Below are 22,329 nucleotides of genomic sequence, written 5' to 3' on the forward strand. Positions count from 1 at the left end.
CACTTATTAAGAGTTTTAGAAAGATAGGGGAGCGATTGAGAATGGAGGAGATTGCGGTGATGATTGGGATGATCCAAACTAGCATATGCCATCATCTGCAGACACACGTGTACTGATGTGAGTGGCTGGAGCGACAATAGGTTTGTGAAATTCACAGTGTGATTGGGTTTGAATTTCTCATCTTACCCGAGTGGGTTTTGTATATATAATAGTTCAAGTGTACAAATGGTTACAATTGGATAAACTTCATTTGAAATGAGAGTTTATCAATCTAAACAGAAACTGAGAAAACATGTAGCTGAAATATAGGGATAAGTTGAGTTTGAATTTGTCAAACAAAATTCAAATTCAAATTTTGAATAGGAAATGCATTCCTTAACAAGAATTACTTGCTGTCCTTCTGGTCGCTTGTTGTTGTTGTCTTAGCCTCTTAGGTCATATTTCGCCTATATTCATGGATGCATTTAATTTGAGTAGTTTAATCAGACTCAATAATCTATCAACAATAACTTAATGCAATCATGTTCCACGGAGTTGTGTTTTATTGCTAAGTATACATATTGTGATCTTTCTATCCATTTGATTTTTTTTTTCTTCTAAGATATAGAGAAACATACTTGAATGGTATAAAAATACAAATTTTTATTAATAACTGGAGAAATGATAATGGTCTCGTGGCTGAAGGAATCTTTTTAGTTTGCATAGTGCATACTCATATCTGCCATGTTGCGGGTTAGATGAGGTTGATTTTTTTTAAGTTTGGACCCTCATATCTGCCATTGACCACTTTGAGAGCACATTTGACGACTGGCAATGTAATGTAGGAGTAGGTTACACAACGCAACTAACCCCCAATATGTTACAGCCCAAACCAAATCAAATCTAACCCTCAAATGAAACTTGACAGATTACAGAAATAGAAGTAGGAAATAAAGGATCAAGAACCAGAAAATAACCCAGGTAATTACTTCGAACAGCAAAGGACAAATCAGCAGAAAATCCCAATAGCAGGAATCAATACCCTAGAGAAAACTAGGCCTGCAGCTAGGGTAGAATAGGAGTACCTGCGGCATAGTTGTCAAGGCGTCGCCTAGGCGATGACTAGGTGTCAAGGCGGTTTGCCTGGGGCCTAGGCGATAGTCGCCTTGTTGCATTGCATGTCGCCTTCTGTTTTGGCACTTATTTATGTCAAATATCATTTAAGCAAATAATTTACTTAAGATATTATTCATAAATAAGTAAATACCCCCTATTTGAATCCAATAAAAATAGTTTAAAAATAAAATTCCAAAAGGATAAAAAGTCAACCCCCCAGTCCAACTTTTAAATGCGGGGGCTTTCTCAATTATGAAAATTTTATAAATTCTATCATGTTAAAACATTGCTAAAAAAACCAAAAGTCCGGTAAAATAATCTTTTGTTTTGATATCCATAAAATTATTTTCATTCAGGTGGTTTTAACAGCATTCGGGCACTTAAGAATAAGTTTGACTGGAGCATAACATAAAGCTGGTTTTATGTTATAACTAATAAAAAAAGTCTCATGTAAAAATAAAATAATTTGACCAGTCAAACTTATTATAGAACAAGAGCATTTCTCTAAATGTTGATTTTTTATAACTTAATATGACTTAATGTTAATTTTTTATGATTTGATGTGGCTAAATGTTGATTTTTAATGACTTGATGTGGCTTAATCTTGATTTTTTTTATGATACAAGGTATATATAGCTTACTAAATATGTTAGAAAATAGGGAAAATAAAAATAACACTTGGTCACCTCGTTTGCCTTAAGGCGGGTGCCTTCTCGCTTGAGCGCTTAGACAACCCTCTACCGCCTTAGTTCGCCGTGGTGTTGTGACAACTATGACCTGCAGTTGGAAGTAGAGAACTCAGAATGGGTCCAAACCTGGATCGATTTTAGGGGTTAGGGTGCTGAACAAAACCCTAAAATATCTTCAGGTTCTGCTGGTTGATTTGGAAGATCTACATTTTCTTGATTTCAGGTCTTCAACCAAGGAAACTGGAAGGTTCTTCAAGAATAGCAGCAACACACTTCAGATGCTCACCAAACTAGGATCGAGTGATCCTCTTGGAGACTAGAACAAAACCTTAAAAGGGTTTCTTGAACAGATTTCAGAACTAAGAGAATATGGTCAATCGATGGGCTTCAAAACCCTAGCTTTCTGCTGAATCGATTCTGGTTTTATGCACTTGAACAATCTTAATATCTCCCTTCACTTGATCCTCACAGCAGTCAACAAAAAAGAACGGAAAATAAAGTAGAATAAAGAAGAGATCAATCAAGATAAATGTGGGTGGGAATGCTATCTCAGCCTGGGCATCTCACCCACAGCTATCACAACTGTTTAGAAGCAAGTAAACTGCAATAACTTTTATTCATTCAAATCTGATTTGTGTCTAGAGTAGCTTCTCTTTAGCAGTTGGACTCAAATTAGGAGTGTAACTCCAATTAGTAAACTAAGACAAATTAGACTCTAACTACTAATTTAGGAAATAATTAATAGCTACTTAAAGCTTCCTATTATGGCCCGATGGGCCTTTATTAGAGATGGATCGGTGGGCCCATCTATGCTGGCCGATGGGCCTTTAATAGATGGAGATCGAATCAGCCTTAAGGCTGGTCCGACGGCTACTTGGGCTGGGCTTTCCTCTTGCGATAGTGCAGCCCATGATGTGGATCTACATCACAATGCTCAGGCAAGCACCTCAAGTGCCTCTCAACCTTCGGATGGGCATTGGGCACACTGGCATGCTGGAGAGGATCTTGTTCCCTCCGTAACCCAAAGCCCAGAGCTTGGTCGTGGTCTCCTCCTCTCTGCATCTCTCTTTCTCCCCACCTTCCCCCGCTGTCTCCCTCGTTGATGACTGAATAAATACGATGAGCCTTTGCAAGGGGAGAGATAATCTCAACCGCAGGTCCCATATGCCTTGGGATCTGATTGGGCTAGACCATCTTCTCCTTTTCCTCCTCTCTTCTTCAATACTATAGAAACCCTTTTGGAATCACCAAATTGGATGTTCCGCCCATCAATGTCACCATTTGCTACAACTAAGAAGCACACATCCCCTTGAACACTGATACGCATAAATACAACCAGCCAATAGGGAAGAGACACGTGTACCGACCACAAATCATTATCCTAGCTAATCACAACTCCACTAACTTCTCCTCCAAGGAACAAGTCCGTTACACCAAGAAGTTTGACATCTGGCCCACACCATGCACGAAGTACCAAGGAGTCTTAGTTGAGCTCCCCTGCAATCATCACCCTATCCTGCCTCCCAACCCAGAGGAAGACAATCTGAGTAGATTAAGTTCCACCAACAACAGCCTAGAGAGGTTGAATTGAGTTGACCATGGACAGGAGGAGCAAGGCAGCCATGCATAGGATCCTAGGGGTCCCGGGCCAGTAGCCCGCCAGAAAGCCCCTAGGCCAACCATGAGACCACAAGTTGACGTGAGTCCACCTTGTGAAGCCGTGGAGACAGCTTTGGATCAATAGCTTAGAGAGCTTCAAGCAAAGGTAGGCAAAGCCCTTGGCAACTAGAGTGAGCTTGAGGAGATTGACGTGTTCAGCGACTTCCTATTGTTCGACCCGATTATGAGGACCCCACTCCCAACGGGGTTCAAGATGCCCAGTTTCTAGATGTATGATGGGACCAAAGACCCATGGGACCACTTCAAATCTTTTTGTCCATCATGCTCATTCGATTTTCCCTAGACACGATACCATGCCCAGTGTTCTCAATAACCCTTCAAGGACCAACCACCACCTGATTCTATAGGCTCGAGTCAAGATTGACCCAGATTTTCAAGCACTCCAGCAGGAAGTTCCTGGGAAGTTTTATGAACACTTGATCACATAGCAAGACGTCGACGAACTTGATGGTGGTAAAGCAAAGACGAGGAGAAAGCCTCTAGGACTTCATCCAACTCTTTAACGTTGAGAAGCTGTGAAGAAAATCAAAGCTTGAAGAAGAAGACAAAAACAAGAGTTAGAAAATATTGTTCACTAAACATAGTTGATGCAGATCAAAGCTTGAAGAAGAAGACAAAAACAAGAGTTAGAAAATACCGTTCACGTGACACTATTCCTTTTGGGTCAATATCTTCTATTTTAGTTTCATATTTAGTTTAGTTTAGTTAGTTTCTATTTTCTTAGGGAGTAAGTTAGTCAATTTAGTTTCCTATATAGTTAGTCAAAGAAGTTTCTATTTTGTAAATTAGGTTAGTTTTCTTTTTGTGTTTAGTTGTTAGTTTCTAATTTATTCTTATTTGGTTAGCAAGTTAGACACAAGTTATAAAGTCTTATTTCAGTCTATTAGTTTCCTTTTTTGTTATGTCTTTGTGTCCAAGTAATGTAAGACTATTTAAAGCCCATCAATTATAATGAAAAGATAAATTTGAGTTAAACAAAAAAGATGGCTTATGTTGTTGTGCTGTGGGATGCAGTTGGGTGAGATGCCTAAACCCGAGGAGGTGAGGTGCCCAAACCCGAGAGGTGAGATGTCCATTCACTATAATGTAGGACTAAGTTTGATAAGTCAAACTAGATCCAAACTGCAGGAAATTTTAAACCAAAGAACAACCATAAACCAGCCCCAACATTATAACAGAAAAATCAGAATAGTACGTAACAGTCCAGCAGGCTATCGAGTTCAATAGGGAAGCTAACAACTCAATCGATTTCAACAATTCAGCAATTCTATAACTGAGATGGTTGAAGAGCAATATAATAAGAAGAAAAGAAAATAGCTTGAAGAAGAAGAGAACACTTGTAGCAAATCCTCCCGGGCTGCCCACCGCAATGAGTCGAATAGATCAAACACCAATCCCTTCCATTGTGATCAAACACACAATCTACCCAGCAGATGCATAGCAGCAATCAGCAAACAAGTTTTTTTTTTTTTTCATTAATCAAATCGTAGGGCTTAATGGGAGCCCTCTCCTTTATTTATAATAATGATGGGGGTCTACAAATAATAGAAACTCACTAGTTTCCAAAACTGAAATATGAAACTAAATAAAAGCAAGTCCTCTAGTTACTAAAAGTAAAAATAGAAACTAGGAAAATACAAAGACTGAAATTAGAAACTAACTTTTGACTGAATTTAGAAATTAACGAATGACTGAAATTAGAAACTAATTAACCCCATCAAAGCCCAACTAAAAAGGAAACTAATGAAAAAAGGAAACTAACTAGTAATCCCGTACTCAATCTTAGAGCCTTTCTTTTAGACCCATAAAAGTGGCTCAATACACTCCAAACCACATGGACTGAAGGACCAACACACATACAACCCAACTGTAGGCTTATTCCTAATAAAACAAGCCTATTTTGGTTATTAATCTGCATCAACTCTCCCCATCTTGAAAAAATTCATCCTCGAATTTTGCAGTGATGAGGTGGGAACATGTGCATAGCAGCTGTAACCGTTCCCAAACAGAATTCAGGTTGCTTGTAGACTTTTGGAAGGTAGTCTTCAAGGCGTGGAGCATTCTCTTCAAAGAACCATGATGGCATAACAAACTCTATATGATCAACCTTTGAATCAATACCAACTGTGAATGTCGTGTGCATAGAGTTATCAATGTTGGTAACCTTCTCATTAAGGATTGGAACAAACTCTTCCTTCTCATAATGAATCTCAAAGACTTGTTGTGGAGTTCTTTCAATCACTACCTCATCTTCCACGGCTTTAGTCTTATCTACTATGCTCTCTTCAATGTAGAATCCTTCAGTGGAGTCTTCTTCCATGGTTCAAGCCACTTAGACATTACTAATCAATGAATGCCATAAGTGCCATCATCATTAGTGTCTTCCTGGTCATAGTCATACCTAGCATCGTCATCATCATCTTCCAAAGGGTAGGGATAAAGGGCTGATTCATCTTCCCCATTGGAGTCTTCAACTTCAGCTACTGCATTGACCCTCTGCTTACGTGGGCAAGACTTTCTCTGCTTATGTGGGAAAGACTTAGCAAAATGTCCTACTTCTTGACAATAAAAACACTATACCTTGTTGTTATCTGTTATGGGTGTCTTTCTTTTATAATTAGCCCGTGGAGGAAAGGTGGCCTTTGGGGCTGCTAAACTATTAGGTTTAGTGGCTGAAAAATTCTTCGTGACCTCTCCAGCTTGATAATCAAACCTTCTACCAGACTGTGCTATAAGCTCCTCTTCTCGTAGGGCCTTGTCAAAGCAATCCCTTACTGAGTACACATTAACACCAATCGTCCTGTTGATTTCAACTTGCAATCTCAGTCGAAACCGAGATAATAGTTGTCTTTTATTCTCTCTTATGCTTGTGTGAGAATAAAGTGCATCAAACATGTTCATGTACTCTGCAATAGTCATAGTCCCTTGACGAAGAGAATTTAGCTGGTCTTGTATGCGAGCTTTGAAGTTGCGTGGCAAGTATTTGTCAGATAGTTCAAGCTTCATCTCCTCCCAAGTAATAGGCTCTCTACCACGGTCTTCCAACTCTTGCTCATGGGTTCTCCACCAATCACGAGCAGCCTCAACTAGCTTAGCACGAACTAGTGTCATCTTTCGTTCCTTAGGTAAGTCATAATAGTTAAAATAGTCATCCAAAGCCACTATCCAATCATAGAACAGTTGGGGGTCATGTCTTCCATCAAACTCCTTCAAGTCAAGCTTAACCTTCTATGAGTCTCTTGAGTACCTTTGCTGTACAGGACGCTCAGTCTCAAAGTATCCCCTTATATGTTTTTCAAAAGTAGGTTGCTCTATATGAACCCTCTGTGGTGCTCTCAGATTACGGATATGTCTCCTTTTAGCTAATTGAGCAGTTACAGTCAATGGGGCTTCCACTTTAGGTGGTGTATGAGAATCATGGGTATGTGGTTGTGATTGGGTCTCCATAGCCAACAACCTTACATTCAGTTCAGTCTGCAAAGTTTGCTATTCAACCTTCAGTTCAATTCTTATATTCTGGAGCATCTCTATAATAAAAACTAGGGAGAGGGTGTTGTTCTCAGCCATGCTCTGATATCACTTAATGTAAGACTAGATTTGATAAGTCAAGCTAGACCCAAACTGTTGAAAATTTTAAATCAAAGAATAACCATAAACCAGCCCCAACATCATAACAGAAAAATGAGCATAGTACATAACAATCCAGCAGGCTATCGAGTTCAATCAGGTAGCTAACAACTCAATTGATTTCAACAATTCAGTAGTTCTGTAACTGAGATGGTTGAAGAACAATATAATAATAAGAAAAGAAAATAGCTTGAAGAAGAAGAGAACACTTGTAGCAGATCCTCCCGGGCTTCTCACCGTAAGGAGTCGAATGGATCAAACACCACTCCCTTCCACTGTGATCAAACACACAGTCTACCCAGAAGATGCATAGTAGCAACTAGCAAGCAAGTTTTTTTTTTTTTTCATTAATCAAACCGTAGGGCTTTATGGGAGCCATCTCCTTTATTTATAATAATGATGGGGGTTTACAAATTATAGAAACTCACTTTAGTTTCCAAAACTGAAGTAGGAAACTAACTAAAAACAAGTCCTCTAGTCACTAAAAGTAAAAATAGAAACTAGGAAAATACAAAGATTGAAATTAGAAACTAACTTTTTACTGAATTTAAAAACTAACTAATGACTGAAATTAGAAACTAATTAACCCACCAAAGCCCAACTAAAAAGGAAACTAATGAAAAAAGGAAACTAACTAGTAATCCAAACCTCATGGATTGAAGGCCCAACACATTTACAACCCAACCCTAGGCTTATTCCTAATAAAACAAGCCTCTTTTGGTTATTAATCTGCATCACACTAATTCTTCTCCTTCCTTCTCAAGTCCACCATCAATTCTCTTTTCCTTTCTTCTTATTTTTCCCTATTGTTTCCTTTGTTTTATCTTTGAGATATTGTGATTTGATCACTGTTTGAAGACCTGAAGATCATCCATTACATTATATTGAAGATCAGCTAAGGGAGACCAGATCGATATTAAAGTGTCAAGTTTTTGAGGGTGGATCGACCAAGGCCAGATCTCAACCTTCTGAACCCCAATCAGCCTCTTATTTTGTGGGTTATTTTTGCTCCTACAAGGCTCCCTCGACCCAAGTTTGGTGGCCAACTGAGCTCCCTGTTACCTGTTTCTGCAGAGCAACTTTAGTTTCTATTTTGGGAGCTATTCTCAGATCTCCCAAATCTGAGATCAGGTTACAAAACCCTTCGAAGGGTTCGATCAGCACCACGAGAGAAGCATTTGATCAAATTTTGAGCTCCATCAGAGTAGTGGTGTGTGAGTAATCAAAAATCTCCCTATTCAGCTAGATTTGAACTTTGGTTCTAAATCTGATTTCAGATTTGAAATTGTGGGATCCTGACTGGGGTTGGGTAGTTCCTACTGATGTGGATCCAGGTTCCAAAATTGGAGTCAGATCTCTTAGGGCCCACTTAATTAATAAATAGCATAATCTTGTAACCAAATACCAAAAGAGAATGGCAGTTCTGTAAATAGGTGGAAACTTCTAACAAGTAATGGCAGAACTGTAATTTGCTAGAAGTTCAGGTCATGAAAAAAATAAAGGAACAGGGAAGGTAATGTGAGTAACAAATGGGTAAAATTGGAATGACAAAAGAATAGAGAAAGTAGATATAGACGTAAAAGATAGGGGTATAATAGGAAAAAGAACTAAAGGGAATTAAACCACACTCATGATTCTCTCTTCTCCTTCCCTAGACACCCAGCAAAGGCGGAAAAAAACCCAGTAGCTTGCGAGAGGGAAATCTCCTTCAACTCTCCTCTATTAAGCCTGAGATTCCAGGCGATGATGCTTCACTAAAGGGCCTCTTGATTCCAGATGGGAAGTACTTCAAAACAGCAATGCAAACAGGGGGTGTAGTGCCTGCAACCCAGATCTGGCGGTAGGTTTAGGTCACCTGAGTTGCAGGTTTTTGTTTCTCACAGCAGGAGTCACCTTCAGGCCTGATATTCAGGGGTTAGGGTCGCCTTGGGGAGGGCTTCCTTCGACCAAAAGCTTGACCCAAACAACTCACACACAAAGGAGCTAGAAGCATCTCAGTAAGGCTGCAACTGTCACCCAGAACAGGGGCTGGGAGAGAGAACCAGCAAGAAGAAGAAAGAAAAGAAGGAAAAGAAGAACCAGGGGGAAAAGAAGAAGATGAAATAAGAAACATTTCAGAAAAGAGAGAGGGAAACCACCCATGGCAGCCATCGCTTCCAACCAAAACATAATCCTCAAATTCATTCAATTCTAAAACTGAGTTCTTCTTCATTACAAGGCTATTTAAAGAAAATAATGACATAACATTGGATGCTAATTAAAAATGGAAACTAAACCTAAATAGCAACTAAAATAAAAATCAAATCTAAATAAAAGATTGTCAATCTAATCTTTGACCAATAAAGGAAAGTAAATAAAAAAATCCCAAATCAAAGAGATCCCTTCCATTGCCCAATGCATCACCTACCTACCTTTACATTAAATGGAATCTATCTTCAATACGACTATAATTCCTTTAATGCAAAAGGGCTAATGATGAAATTCTACCATTACAATGAGACAGGTTGCTTCTCGAAGCATACTTGTTTGATGACGTCATTAGAGCATTTAATGAATCAAAGCCCCTCACGTGGTAATTTAAATTGAGGTCCTTCATGTGGTCATCTTCAGCCACGAGGTCAAAGCTCAACCAGTGAGCCGAGCATGAGCTAATAAGCCCAACCATCGAGCTAGTGCCAAGCCACACAGATTTTACCGACCATGGCATCAGACACTAAGAAGACCAATGAGTGTCCGATTTTTCAAGCATGCAGCTCAAGATGCTCGACTTTCCTGCAGCTCAAACTCTATTCAAGTAATTATCAAAACACTCAAACGACCATGTTCGAAAAGCACCGGCCAGCAAACCTGGTGTCAGAATCTATTTCCTCAGCTCCACATGGAGGCAAAAGGAGTAGGGGGGCATCTGATACACATAATACAACCAGCTAATAGGGAGGAGACATGTGTACCAACCACGGATCATCCCAGTCAACCACGTGTCCATTAAATTCTCCTCCATGCAGCAAGTCCGTTACATTTGTGATGGCCAAGGGAATAGCCTTTATTATCAAAGCAGCTACCCATGACTCTCCATTATGACCCACGATCAGGTTAGAGGTCACAAGGCCACCCATGTTAAAGGAAGTGGGCGACAGCCCTCCGGTAACCGTTGAGACCGGTGAGGATAAAAGGAAGGAGATCTAGAAACGAGGTATTGATAGTCACGCACCCAAGCTCTACTCTGTTTCCATTTTCCTCACTATGTGCTCGGATTTTGACTCAAGCATCGAATGTTCCCCACTGGAGCCTCCTATGGTCATCACTCTCTTGCTCTTGGTGTGCAAGACCAGCTGAACCAGAATTTGTAGCATCAAACACCATCTGCTCTCGGCAAAGCCACTTTGCCTCCACTTGAAACACCCTGTTTTAATCATCTTTAGCAACAACAGTTTTGTTTATAGAAAATTCCCTGTATGTTGTTCCAAAATAAATTCTCCATTAAGTATGATCTTTTGTCATTATTTTGGTATTTCTAGTAGTAGCTATTAGAATATAGGTTACCTAATCAATTGTGAAAGTCATCACAATTCAGTCTTCGGAGAAAGTACTTGTGCGAGTGGTTTCCAGCGTTGTTTCTAAAAACAAGAATAGGAAAACAATCGAACTAGACAAGAGGGGATTAAGGGGAAATTCTAAGGCCTCGAACTCAGAAATGAAGGTTCAAAAGGAGGAAAGAGAACTAAGATCCAAAGCTATGACGACAATCTAAATCAAGTTTTTCTCTAAAGTGAAATGGGATTACATCATCAAGATCCTCCTTGTAATCATGTGGTATAGACAATGGCTGTTTCTGCAATGGTTCTTTAAAAGGGGCAATCCCTTACACTCTCGTGGCGTCATCACCACCCTTGCCATCTCTTCCCCCACTCTTGTCCTTTTGCAACTCCACTCCCTCGCGTGTGGGGCTCCTCTATGGTGCAACATAGTGTGTTGCACATATCCGACTGGTGGGAGCACCTAGGGATGCATACCGGTGTGCTAGAATGTGTGCCCGGGTGCTCCCAACTGCCTGATGTGTGCTGCACAATGCGCTGGCCATAGAGGAGCTTGATCCCTCCCTTGTTGAGTCACTTTTCCTTGAGTCTGGCGACTCTGGCCCATTTCTCTCTCTCAAATTACATTATTGGATATTTTAGTGTAAATTACATCTGAGGTGCACTATGTTTTTTTTTTCTTTGGTAGAAGAGGTGTCCTATGTTTGAAGAAAAGACTTTAGGGTTCCTCTAGTCGAAAAAGTGACATTTGGGGTTCCAAAACAAGTTTAAACAACGTTGTCTTAACTAATGAGTTTAAATTATTTCAATTTTCTAAAATTTCCCATTGAAAGAATCAACTCTAATTTAAATTACAATATGTTCCATCCTTTACAATCCTCAAGCACCCACCCTCCTCTGGCGTGATTAAGGGTGTCAATTCAGTACCGATATTGAACATCAATAATGAAATCATTCCAAATTATTGTACCAAATACTGGTTTCAGCTCAGTATGATTTCGGTACATTTTTTTATTGGAATGAATATGTTTCGGTATAACATATTTTGCCAATTTTTTTTCCTTTTATGTATATATTGTCGGTATTTCATTTCGATATTCAGAATGATTTCGGTATTTTGATATAGTATTCGGTACATACCTAATGATTGTGTTCAATATTGATACCATATCATACCAAGGAAAAAAAAACCATTTTATCATCTCGAAACTGTACTGAATCTCTCCTTTGGTATGGTTTTAGTATTGGTATTCGGTATCGGTACCAAATTGACACTCTTAATCATGCTAGAGGAGGGTGAGTGCTTGAGAATGATAAAAGGTTTGAACATGTTGTATTTTAAACAAAAGTTGATTTCTTTCATTGGGAAAAATCTAAAATTTGAAATATTTTAAACTCATTAGTAAAGCCATAGTAGTTTTAAACTTGTTTTGGAACCCCAAACGTCACATTTTAAATTGGAGGAACCCCATATGTCCTTTTTTCAAACATAGGGCACCTCAAATGTAATTTACCCAATATTTTATTATTGGAAAATAGTTTTTGTGGGGAGCATGGTCTATATGGCCAGACACATGGTGAAATGACCGGCCTGCCCCCATGAAATGCAAAATGACCCCAGTTTATGCTTCCTTTCACACTTCTGTTTCCCGCAGACACGCTTAGGGAAGTGGCTCCCCACAGGAAACACGTTCCTTTTTATTATATTGCCATGTGATAATATGAGGGTAAAAAAGTCTGGTTACAAATTCTATTGATAACTTTTTTTTCTTTTAGTAAGAAATTCTATAGGTAACCTTCTTGGTTACAAAAGATGCCCCCCTTTTCTAATAACACCCCTCTTTTTATGACTGAACCGATCCTTTGCCCTTTTGCTCCAATAAGACAACCCCTAGAACCATGGATAGCCAAAAATCAATATCAACTTTATTCAGATTTTTCCATATTATGATATATTAGATGTAGATGTAGATGTAGATATCCCAGTTTTAGTTGTTGATTTTCTAAGTAAAAAATACCATTTATTTTGATAAATTACTAGCTTACAATTTCTCTACTTTCTTTGTGATTTTATATTATTAATTTATTTAATTTATTTCTATATATAAATTTTTTACTTAATTAATAGTTGGAAGAAAGAATGCTACCCGCCGGCGCAAGTACAGACAACGGTGCGGAATGACCATGCTGCCCCCATGCTGAAGATGCTCGCACTTCCTCCTATTGGCTGTGTGCCTGGTGTGTACCTATGCCAATGGGTAGCCTTCTCTCGCTCTTAATAGTTTTTATCTAGGGTTTTGTGCACATAAGAAAATCCTGTAGTTCTTTCCATATTTGTCTTTTGCAGATAGTTTTCTAAGAGAGCTGAATATCCTTGATCTATGTTTTGGGTACCTTAATTATTTATTATCTTTTTTTACTTTGACTATTGGATGATGGCCATGTGTTAACATGTGGTCAATTCAAACTATTGAGAATTTTTAGTACATGTATTAGAGGAAAATTTAGCTGGTTTTAAACTTTTATATTCCTTTATTGGTTGAACCTCCAAATAGTCCAAATTAGATTATGCACATGTTTATTATGTACAAACCATGGTTCTATTTTCAGCATAACTTTGTTTTGCAATACCTTTAAGATATGTTTTTTGGGTTTTCACATTATTTACTTATTGAGGTGGGTGCTCTATGTTTTTCAAGAAAACATAGTTACTATTAATGCCTGCTTAGTGAAAAACTAGTTGGTGAATCCTGATAGAAGGTTTGAGAAACCTTCTTGCACCTGTCACAATGGAAGCAATATACCGCTAAAGACAATGTATACGCACCCAACTTGGGTATTATCAGTTATGAGTTCTCTATTTCTTAGATTGTTATAAGAAAATAGGGCTAAAGGTCCAAAAATTGTCTCTATAGCTTTTGCTGATTGTTCTTTTTATATCACTGGAAATTCACCTTTAATGTGGTGCATCCAATGATATGTGGCGGTATTGGCTATCGCCTTTGCATGTAGCTTTTCGTGATGGTAATTTACCGTCACAAAATATAAAATTTTTAGCGACAGTATTTAGTATTTACTACCACTAATTGTAATTGTTTGTTAGCTAACCTAGTAAAGGCATAAATTTTCGTAGTGGTTGATTTACCTCCACTAAACATAATATTATTAAAAAAAAAATTAAAAAAAAAAATACTCCCACCACCACCACCTCTGCCAGTAGAACCCAACATGCCCCCCCCTTCTCTACCCTTCCTTTGCCCTTCAACCCTTCCCTGTCCAACTTCGTACTCGCTTCTTCCTCTTTTCTACTCCCTCTCCCCTGCCTCCATCCTCACCCTCCCTTGCAACTCCCTGTGTCCTTATATGGCTCTCCTTTTCCTTGCCCCCACCTTTGTCCTCCTCCTCTTAACTCCTTGCTTCCCTTTCTCTCCTCCATTCCCCCTTTCCTACCCTCACCTTTGCCATTCTTGCAGCTCCTCATGTCCTTCTCTAGCCCCCCTCTAATATCTTGCCCCATCTTTGCCCTCCCCTACAACTCCCCATGCCCTTTCACGTCTCCTATCTTCCTTGTCCCCACCTCTAACTACCCCTGCCCTACCCCCATCCTTTGCAATCCCCTCCCCTACCATCCCCCAATCCCCTTTGCTTGAACCATTTGTAATGCCAACAGGACATCCATCTCCCCTTGCACATTTTCTCGTCCATTCCTTTGGACTCCTTCCTCCCAAGGGCAAGCTTAGAGGCGATAATATAAGAAACACAAATCGTAACACACTAAAAAAGGTTCAAAATGGGTATCTATTGAATTAGAATAACAATATTGCTTTCCTAAAATTCAGTAATGAAGGAAGAGTTAAAAATAAATAAATAAAAACAGTGAGAAGTATATTTATTAGGTGTGTCTAAAAGAGAGTGTTTCTCTCTCTCTCTCTCCACCCTCTGAAGTGACGTTGACTGTCAGAGCATGTAAGACCATATAAATAATTTTCTTTATTACCCCTATAGTTATGGAAACATTTCAATGGTCGCAAATTTTAAGTTGTTGTCAGAAATATCAATATTGCCTCTATTTCAAACATGTGAACGAAGACAGTTTCATCTAGTTACATGCTTAGTGTAAACAACCATGGTTACACCGGCATGACCCTTTTTTTTTTTTTTTTTTTTTTTTTTTTAATCTCAAGCCTTATCAATTGCGAAGAGATAGTATTGAATCTTTTTAAAGGTTTTTAAGTCGTCTCTCTTTCCCATTATATGGACATGACACCACAAAGCACTTAAAATATTTTGAAAGGGACATCTTAGATGCCATTTTGTGTTTCTTTTTCAAAATGATGATGATCATGATGTCCTATTAAGTAATTTTGTCTGTTAATGTAATAGGTTTTAAATACCTTTAATTGTGTTTGACCATTTATTTTGAGATTATTCATTCTCTTTAATATATAATACTGACTATGGTTTATAGATTTGAAGAAGTACACAGACACTTGGAGAGATTACTTGTACCCAGCAAAGACTAATTCAGTAAAATCCAAGCCTAGCTATGGGCTTGAATGATTCTTCTTTACTTGGGCTTGATTAGTAAATTTGAAATCCAAGTTTCATTAGGCTTGTCTTTAAGATTTCAAGTGAAAAAGGATTGACAAACTTGATGGCCAACCATAAAGGGGAGGAAAAATTAAGAGAGAGAGAGAGAGAGAAATGATATACATTCAAAGTCCACTTACTAGTTATACATTTTTTTAATAAAATTACATTGATTTCAATTTCTTTTAGCATAATAACATTGAAAAGTTCTCTAATGTATTCGAGTAAAAATTTTGTTTGTTGTCCTTTAGCTTCTCCTTTCTTTTTTAGTAGGATTTTTTATTTTTTTTTTATTTTTAATATGTATTCACTTATATAAAGAATGATTTGGGTTTAAGGGTATCTGAGAAAAAAAAAAAAAATTGGGTTAGGGGCACCAAAATGTGATATCGTGTTTTCAAGCTTTCTTTGCCCTGATTGCTAATCTATTTGCTCACTTGTGAAAGTATTGATGGATAATCAATACAAAAATAGAAACAGAAAAATATGACACTAACCCATATTAAGACTTGCATACTCTATAAAATTTCACATAATTCACTTGTGTTTTCTTCCATGTTGATTTTTTTTTTTATTAATTTCCTTATGTACATTATTCATCGCCCAAAGTATTTATCCTTTTTTTGTTTGAATTATGCAGTTATGAAGGAAAGTTAGTAAAAGAAGTTGTTAAAACAGTTTCAAGTAAATTGAAAAAGAGACTACTCTCGCATGTTTCTGAAAAGCTAGTTGGAATTGAATCTCATATAAAAGAAATGTTGATGCTATTAGATATTGATTCTGGCAACAGAAAAACTGTGGGAATCCATGGCCTTAGTGGCATTGGAAAGACAACAATCGCAAGGGTAGTCTGCAATACAGTCTTTCATCACTTTGAAGGATATTCATTTGTTGAAAATGTTCGGGAGAATGCTGAAAAACATGGGATTCACTATCTACAGAACCAACTTATCAAAGATATCCTGAAAAAAGAAAACCAACATATTTCTGATGTAGGTGTTGGAATTAAAGTGATCAAGCAAAGATTCTGCAAAAGAAAAGTTCTTATTGTTCTTGATGACGTGGATCAAGATATTCAAACGAGGTCTTTGGTTGGGGACCATGAATGGTTTGGTATTGGAAGTAAGATCATTATCATAAGCAGAAATAAGGATATTTTAATTGCTTCAAAAACAGATGTGATTTATGAGCCCAATTTAATGTCTTCAGATGATTCTCTTAAACTTTTCAGTCATTATGCATTTGGAAGGGACCGACCTCTAGAAGATTATTTGGATCTCTCAGAAGCTATGGCGAAAACTATTGGAGGACTTCCTTTGACTCTTCAAGTTATAGGTTCATCTTTATTTAAGAAGGAGAAATCAGTATGGAAAAGCATGTTGAAGAAGTTGCAAAAAATACCCAATAATGATATTATGAGAATCTTGAAAATAATTTACGATGGATTAGAAGATGCAGAGCAACAAATATTTCTTGATACTGCTTGTTTTTTCATCGGAATGAATAAAGATTTTGCATTTCATATATGGGAAGGGTGTGATTTTTCTCCTCAAGTAGGACTTGATGTTCTTTGCGTAAAGTCCTTGGTAAGGATTAGTGAAGATGGCAAGCTAAGGATGCATGATATACTTCGGGATCTTGGAAGGGATATTGTTCGTCAAGAGAGCATAATAAAGCCAGGGGAGCGTAGTCGAATATGGTCTCAAGAGGAAATCTTGGATGTACTGGTTAAACAGACGGTAGGTATTGAATACACTTTTGTTATTTTTTGTGAGAAGCCTGTGAATTAGATCTTTGATGGCTTTTTCTTGGGTTATCAGAACAACCTTAGTTTGGTATTTAACTAAGTCGGTCTTTTATTTTGTAGGGAACAAGTAATTGTAAAGGACTCAGTATTGACTTCAGCCGACTCAATATTGACTTCAATAGTCAATCAAAGAGCCAATGTTTGATGAGTGAAGGATTTGCTGCAATGACTGAACTAAGGTTACTCCAAGTTGATTATGCAGAATGTTATGTGATCTTCACCAATTCTTTTTCAGAACTGAGATGGCTTAGTTGGAGAGGATGCCCTGACAACTATGCATTAACCAATTTTTGTCCACAAAAACTAGCGGTACTTGATCTATCAAATAGTAATATCACAGAAAACTGGATTGGTTGGAACTGCATCAAGGTCTTGAAAAACCTCTCTTTGGTTTAATTTGTTTATTTCAAAAGTAGTTAAAAAAACTTCATTTTTTTTTTTTTTTATTTAGTCCCTAATCTAATTAGATAAGTTACTATTTGCAGCTGGCAGTAAATCTGAAAGTTCTAAGTCTCCCGTTTTGTCATCAACTATCTAGTACTCCTGATGTTTCAGCAAATCAACTCTTGGAGGTATTGATTCTTAAAGAGTGTGAAAACTTGGTTGGGATCGACATATCCATTGTTTATCTAAGGAACTTAGTCACATTAGATATGAGTGGCTGCAAGAGACTAGTGGATCTCCCAAATGAAATTTGTCAGTTGACTTCTCTCAAAATACTCAATTTACAGGGATGCAACCGTCTAGATAAGCTGCCAAAAAAATTTTCCTGCATGACCTCCTTGACAACACTTGATGTAAGTGTTTGCATTAAACTTGAATCGCTTCCAAATCTTCCTTCTAGTTTAAAATCTTTTGATGCTTCTCATTGCATATTGTTAAGATCACTTCCAATGCTTTCAAGCCTTAAAAATTTAGAGAAATTGCACCTTCGAGGTTGCATGGACCTTCTAGATATCTCAGGTCTTCCCTCAAGTTTGACTAGCCTAGATGCTAGTCACTGCTTTTCAATTCAAGACATCTCAGGTCTTCCCCGAAGTTTGACCAGCCTAGATGTTAGTCACTGCTTTTCAATTCGAGACATCTCAGGTCTTCCCCGAAGTTTGACCAGCCTTGATGCTAGTCACTGTTCTTCAATTCGAGACATCTCAGATCTTCCCTCAAGTTTGACCAGGCTTGATGTGAGTCACTGCTCTTTAATTCGAGACATCTCAGGTCTTCCCTCGAGTTTGACAAGCCTTAATGTTAGTCACTGCAATTCAATTCGAGACATCTCAGGTCTTCCCTCGAGTTTGACGAGACTTGATGCTAGTCACTGCTCTTCAATTCAAGACATCTCAAGTCTTCCCTCAGGTTTGACCAGCTTTAATGTCAGCCACTGCAATTCAATTCAATACATTTCATGTCTTCCCTCGAGTTTGACTAGTCTACATGCTGATTGTTGCAAGTCACTGGTAAAACTATCAAGTACATCAAGAGGCATTAGAAATTTAAAGACATTATGTCTTAAAGAGTGCACCAGCCTAGAAGAAATTGAAGATGTGAACAAGAAATTGGACTCTCTGGTGGTCTTGAACATAAAGGGGTGCACATCATTAAAAAATTTACCAAAATTGAAAAATCTAAAGACTTTGAGTCTCTATGACAATGTCAGTTTATCCGATTTTGAAGGCAAGGGGATGAACTCTCTGGAGGTGTTGAAGATAGAATGTTGCAGGTCATTAAGAAAAATGCCAAATCTGCCAGATTCAAAAAGGCTGAGGGAAGTACAAATCATAGACTGTACGGTATTGTCAGAGATTGAGTGCATTGAGGATTTTGAATCCTTGGAGGTATTATCAATTAGCAATGCCATATCATTGACAACATTACCAGATATCTCAATCCTAAAGAACCTGAGGTATTTTAGAATCAAGAAATGCTACGGGATGAAAAGATTACCTAATCTTTCAAACTTAAAAGAGTTGCGGCAATTAGAGATTGAAGAATGTTGGAAATTATCTGAAATTCCAGACCTTGACAAATTGGAGTCCTTGGGGAAGTTGAAAATATCAGGATGCATGTTTATGAAAAGTTTACCGGATCTGTCAAACTTGAAAGAGTTGAATTATCTAACAATTGAAGATGATAATGTAGCCGAGATTCATGGTGTTGATAGATTGGAAATCTTGAAGTATTTGGATATTAGTGAATGCAAGTCCTTGGAAAGATTACCGGATCTCTCAAACTTAAGAAGTTTAAAGGAGCTAAAAGCTCAAAACTGCAAGAAGCTAACTGAGATTCAAGCTGGTAATGGATTGAAATCTTTGGAACTCTTGGATGTTAGGGGGTGTTTATCGTTGGAAAAATTACCAGATCTGACCAAGTCAAAGAACTTGCAGCACCTAAATGGTAGGTTCTGCAGGGGCCAAACCAATACTGCTAAGAGTAAAACTCTTGATGACTAGTTGCAAAAATTTACAACTAGGTTTGTCAAACCTTCTGACAGACACAATTGTGGACATCTATTCCTGATGATACGCCTAGTATCATTCGGTTGAACAGACAAATTTATTCATGGTACTACTTACTCTTTCTGTCTCTCACTGTTTGCTTTTGTGTGTGTATGTGTGTGTTCGTAATACTCCATTAACTCTTTATAATTTTGGCCTTTTTGGCCCTTTACTCTTCTGTATATTACTCTAATAAATTATTCTTTCCTCAGAAAAAATTGATATCAACTTATCATCTCAACAAAAAAGGAGTCTAGTAGGTTGGCCATCTGTGATTATTACCTAAAGGAAATCATATCCTTGAAAGGTTTTGTTTTGGTAAAGAACAAATAGAAGAGACCAGTCAGTCCAAAACTGTTGGGTGGACTCACCATCCTTTGATTAGCTGTTCAAGTAGCAAGTGTGCTTCCCACAAGACAGCCTCTATACAGATTAGTCATGTGTATCCTGCAAGCCAATCAAAGTAATATCTAAGGTATGGACTTTGATTCGCAGACGTTAGATTCAATTTTCAATATATCTAGTCTACATAGTTTGCCTTCTATTCATGCTCATAATCTTCAATAAAATCCCCATTTATAGATTAATCTGTTTGTTTCCATGTAAAAAAAACAGAGAAAGGATTTTCAACTATTTGTTTCAACGTAAAATGTTAGGAAAGTAATAAAAAAAAAAAGGAAAAATTACATGAAGGAATATTTTTCATATAAAATATCATTTGCATGGAAAATTTTACAATGAGAAACATGGCCTTAGCATGAAGGTCTTACTCCATTCTTTCTGCTCATGTCAGAATGAATAAGGAGAGCAAGGCAAAGTGTTTCAAGCACCTACTTCATAAATTGCATGGCTCTAGATCCATTAACAATCTTGTATTTTATGCTATAGTTCCTTGTTCTGATTTCATATTTTGTCATTGATAGCATTATGTTTATTGTTTAGACTGAAAATTACATGCTTTCACCTCCGTGGTTTTTTATATTTTTTCATTGTTAGGTACTGCATTCACAATGGCATGGTTCATGTGAATTCAGATTTATCACCTATATTGGAGGGGTCATCCACTTTGATGGGATGTTCGGAGGTGGGGATAGCTATATTGAGTTTTGTATGCAACAAAAATCTGCCATGGACAACACAATTATTGCTAATGACTTCCACATAAAATTCCTTAACGGATTTTTATTCTTTCCTTGGTCGCCTGCAAGATTAATTTGAATATTTTTTTGTTTGTAACATTTATTGAGCTACCAAATTTCTATTGCAAATACACATTTAGCTAATTTTGGACAATTTAGGTCTTGAATGAACTTATGAACAAACAAAGCAGTCATTTTTTTAAGACACAACATTTTGTTTGGTGAAGCACATATACATAACTGAAGTTTACTGTTAGCTCATACATATTTATACTTTTGTCATTCTATTAAAGATTATTGCCCAAATCCAAACCCACATATGGTTCTTCTTTTGGCCAATATGATTAGGATTAATAGTGAAAGACAAGTTAGATAGGATATTTCTTTTCGGCAATACCTTTCATACCCTGCTCTGTTTAAGATAAATATATATACACTATTTTTCTGCATTGAGTTTAGACATTTTTGGAAAATTTTGTAACCCATGCCATCTGCACAAGATTCTTTTCCCTTTTGCAGCTATTTTTGTTTCCAATTTTGAGTTCTTGTTGAATATGAAAGATATACAATACTGTTAAGTGCAACCGAAAAACCACCTGTTTCTGTAGTAGCAGAAAGAGGTTTCATGGCCATGCATCAAATTCCTCTTGATTCAGCTAGTCTTCTGTGAGTCTATACCAAGACATAATTTTATGTTGTAATTATATGTAAGACTTGGCTGAGATTTGGCTGAGAGTTGCATTTATTTGTTTGAAAATTAGTACAATTGGAAATTGTTTTAGTGATGCATCTAATCTTCCAGCAATAGTTATTACAGATCTGCTCTTCCAGCAAATTTAACCATAGGATTCATATTTGCCTAATTCTGTGTGTGTGTGTGTGTGTGTGTGTGTGTGTGAGAGAGAGAGAGAGAGAGAGAGAGAGAGAGGTTCTTTGCCTGACAGTGGAGTCCATGTGCCAATTTGATAGAAAATCATAATGCACGTGGAAGCATCAATAGGAGTGGGATTTTTTGTATTTTCACAAAGGGGTGTAACTGTCATTTTGCCATGGGCTGTGTTTGGGCTGGAAAGCCATGCTGTCAAGCAATGTTAATGCTTTTCGTAGCTTCCTGTGCCTAGACACATGAGCCCACAAAATAGCCACCCCATCTTTGTGAAATAAAAAATCTCATCCATGTATATGGTTTTCTGCACTCTCATTGCTAGGAAGCAATCGCTTGCCCAATATAAATTTGTCAATGGTGCACTCCATAGTTATCAATTCCAGTAACAATAACAACAACCCTTAAAACAACCCCCACGACTCCTCCCCCCCCAACACCCAAAAAAAAAAAAAAAAAGAAGAAAAATTTGCACATCCATCCATCGATTCCAATAACAATGATCACATGCAACAAGTAAAAGAACAAGAGACACCCAAACAGAACCTACTGAAAAAAAATAAAAAGAAGGGGAAAAGCATGAGAGAGAGTAGGGGTGGGAATCAAGGTGTTAAACCCCAACAAAACCACGACTGGGCTTGTGGGCCTGGGCTATTACTGTTTGGCCTTTTTGTTTTGTGGGTGTGTGGATTAGATAACTAAAGGAGATAGACAGCTTATGTCAGATTCCCTCTCAAGATGGATCCATGAGGATGGATCGGACGGCTTCCGTTCTTGATTGTATCAGTCAT

General features: G+C 37.7%; 1 protein-coding gene across 1 annotated transcript in view; it reads left to right on the forward strand.

Annotated features, from left to right (window-relative positions):
- Nucleotides 1–20,652, forward strand: part of LOC122082104 (disease resistance protein RPV1-like) — a 31,212-nt gene extending 10,560 nt beyond the window's left edge. The window contains exons 4-8 of the mRNA XM_042649593.1: nucleotides 15,858–16,956; nucleotides 17,085–17,393; nucleotides 17,510–17,596; nucleotides 17,756–19,583; nucleotides 19,729–20,652. Coding sequence (XP_042505527.1) covers nucleotides 15,858–16,956; nucleotides 17,085–17,393; nucleotides 17,510–17,596; nucleotides 17,756–19,471 — 3,211 coding nt within the window. The 3' untranslated portion in view covers nucleotides 19,472–19,583; nucleotides 19,729–20,652. The remainder of the gene's footprint in view (nucleotides 1–15,857; nucleotides 16,957–17,084; nucleotides 17,394–17,509; nucleotides 17,597–17,755; nucleotides 19,584–19,728) is intronic.
- Nucleotides 20,653–22,329: the final 1,677 nt, after the last annotated feature.

This window comes from Macadamia integrifolia, chromosome 6 (assembly GCF_013358625.1).
Source record: "Macadamia integrifolia cultivar HAES 741 chromosome 6, SCU_Mint_v3, whole genome shotgun sequence".
Lineage (NCBI taxonomy): Eukaryota > Viridiplantae > Streptophyta > Magnoliopsida > Proteales > Proteaceae > Macadamia > Macadamia integrifolia.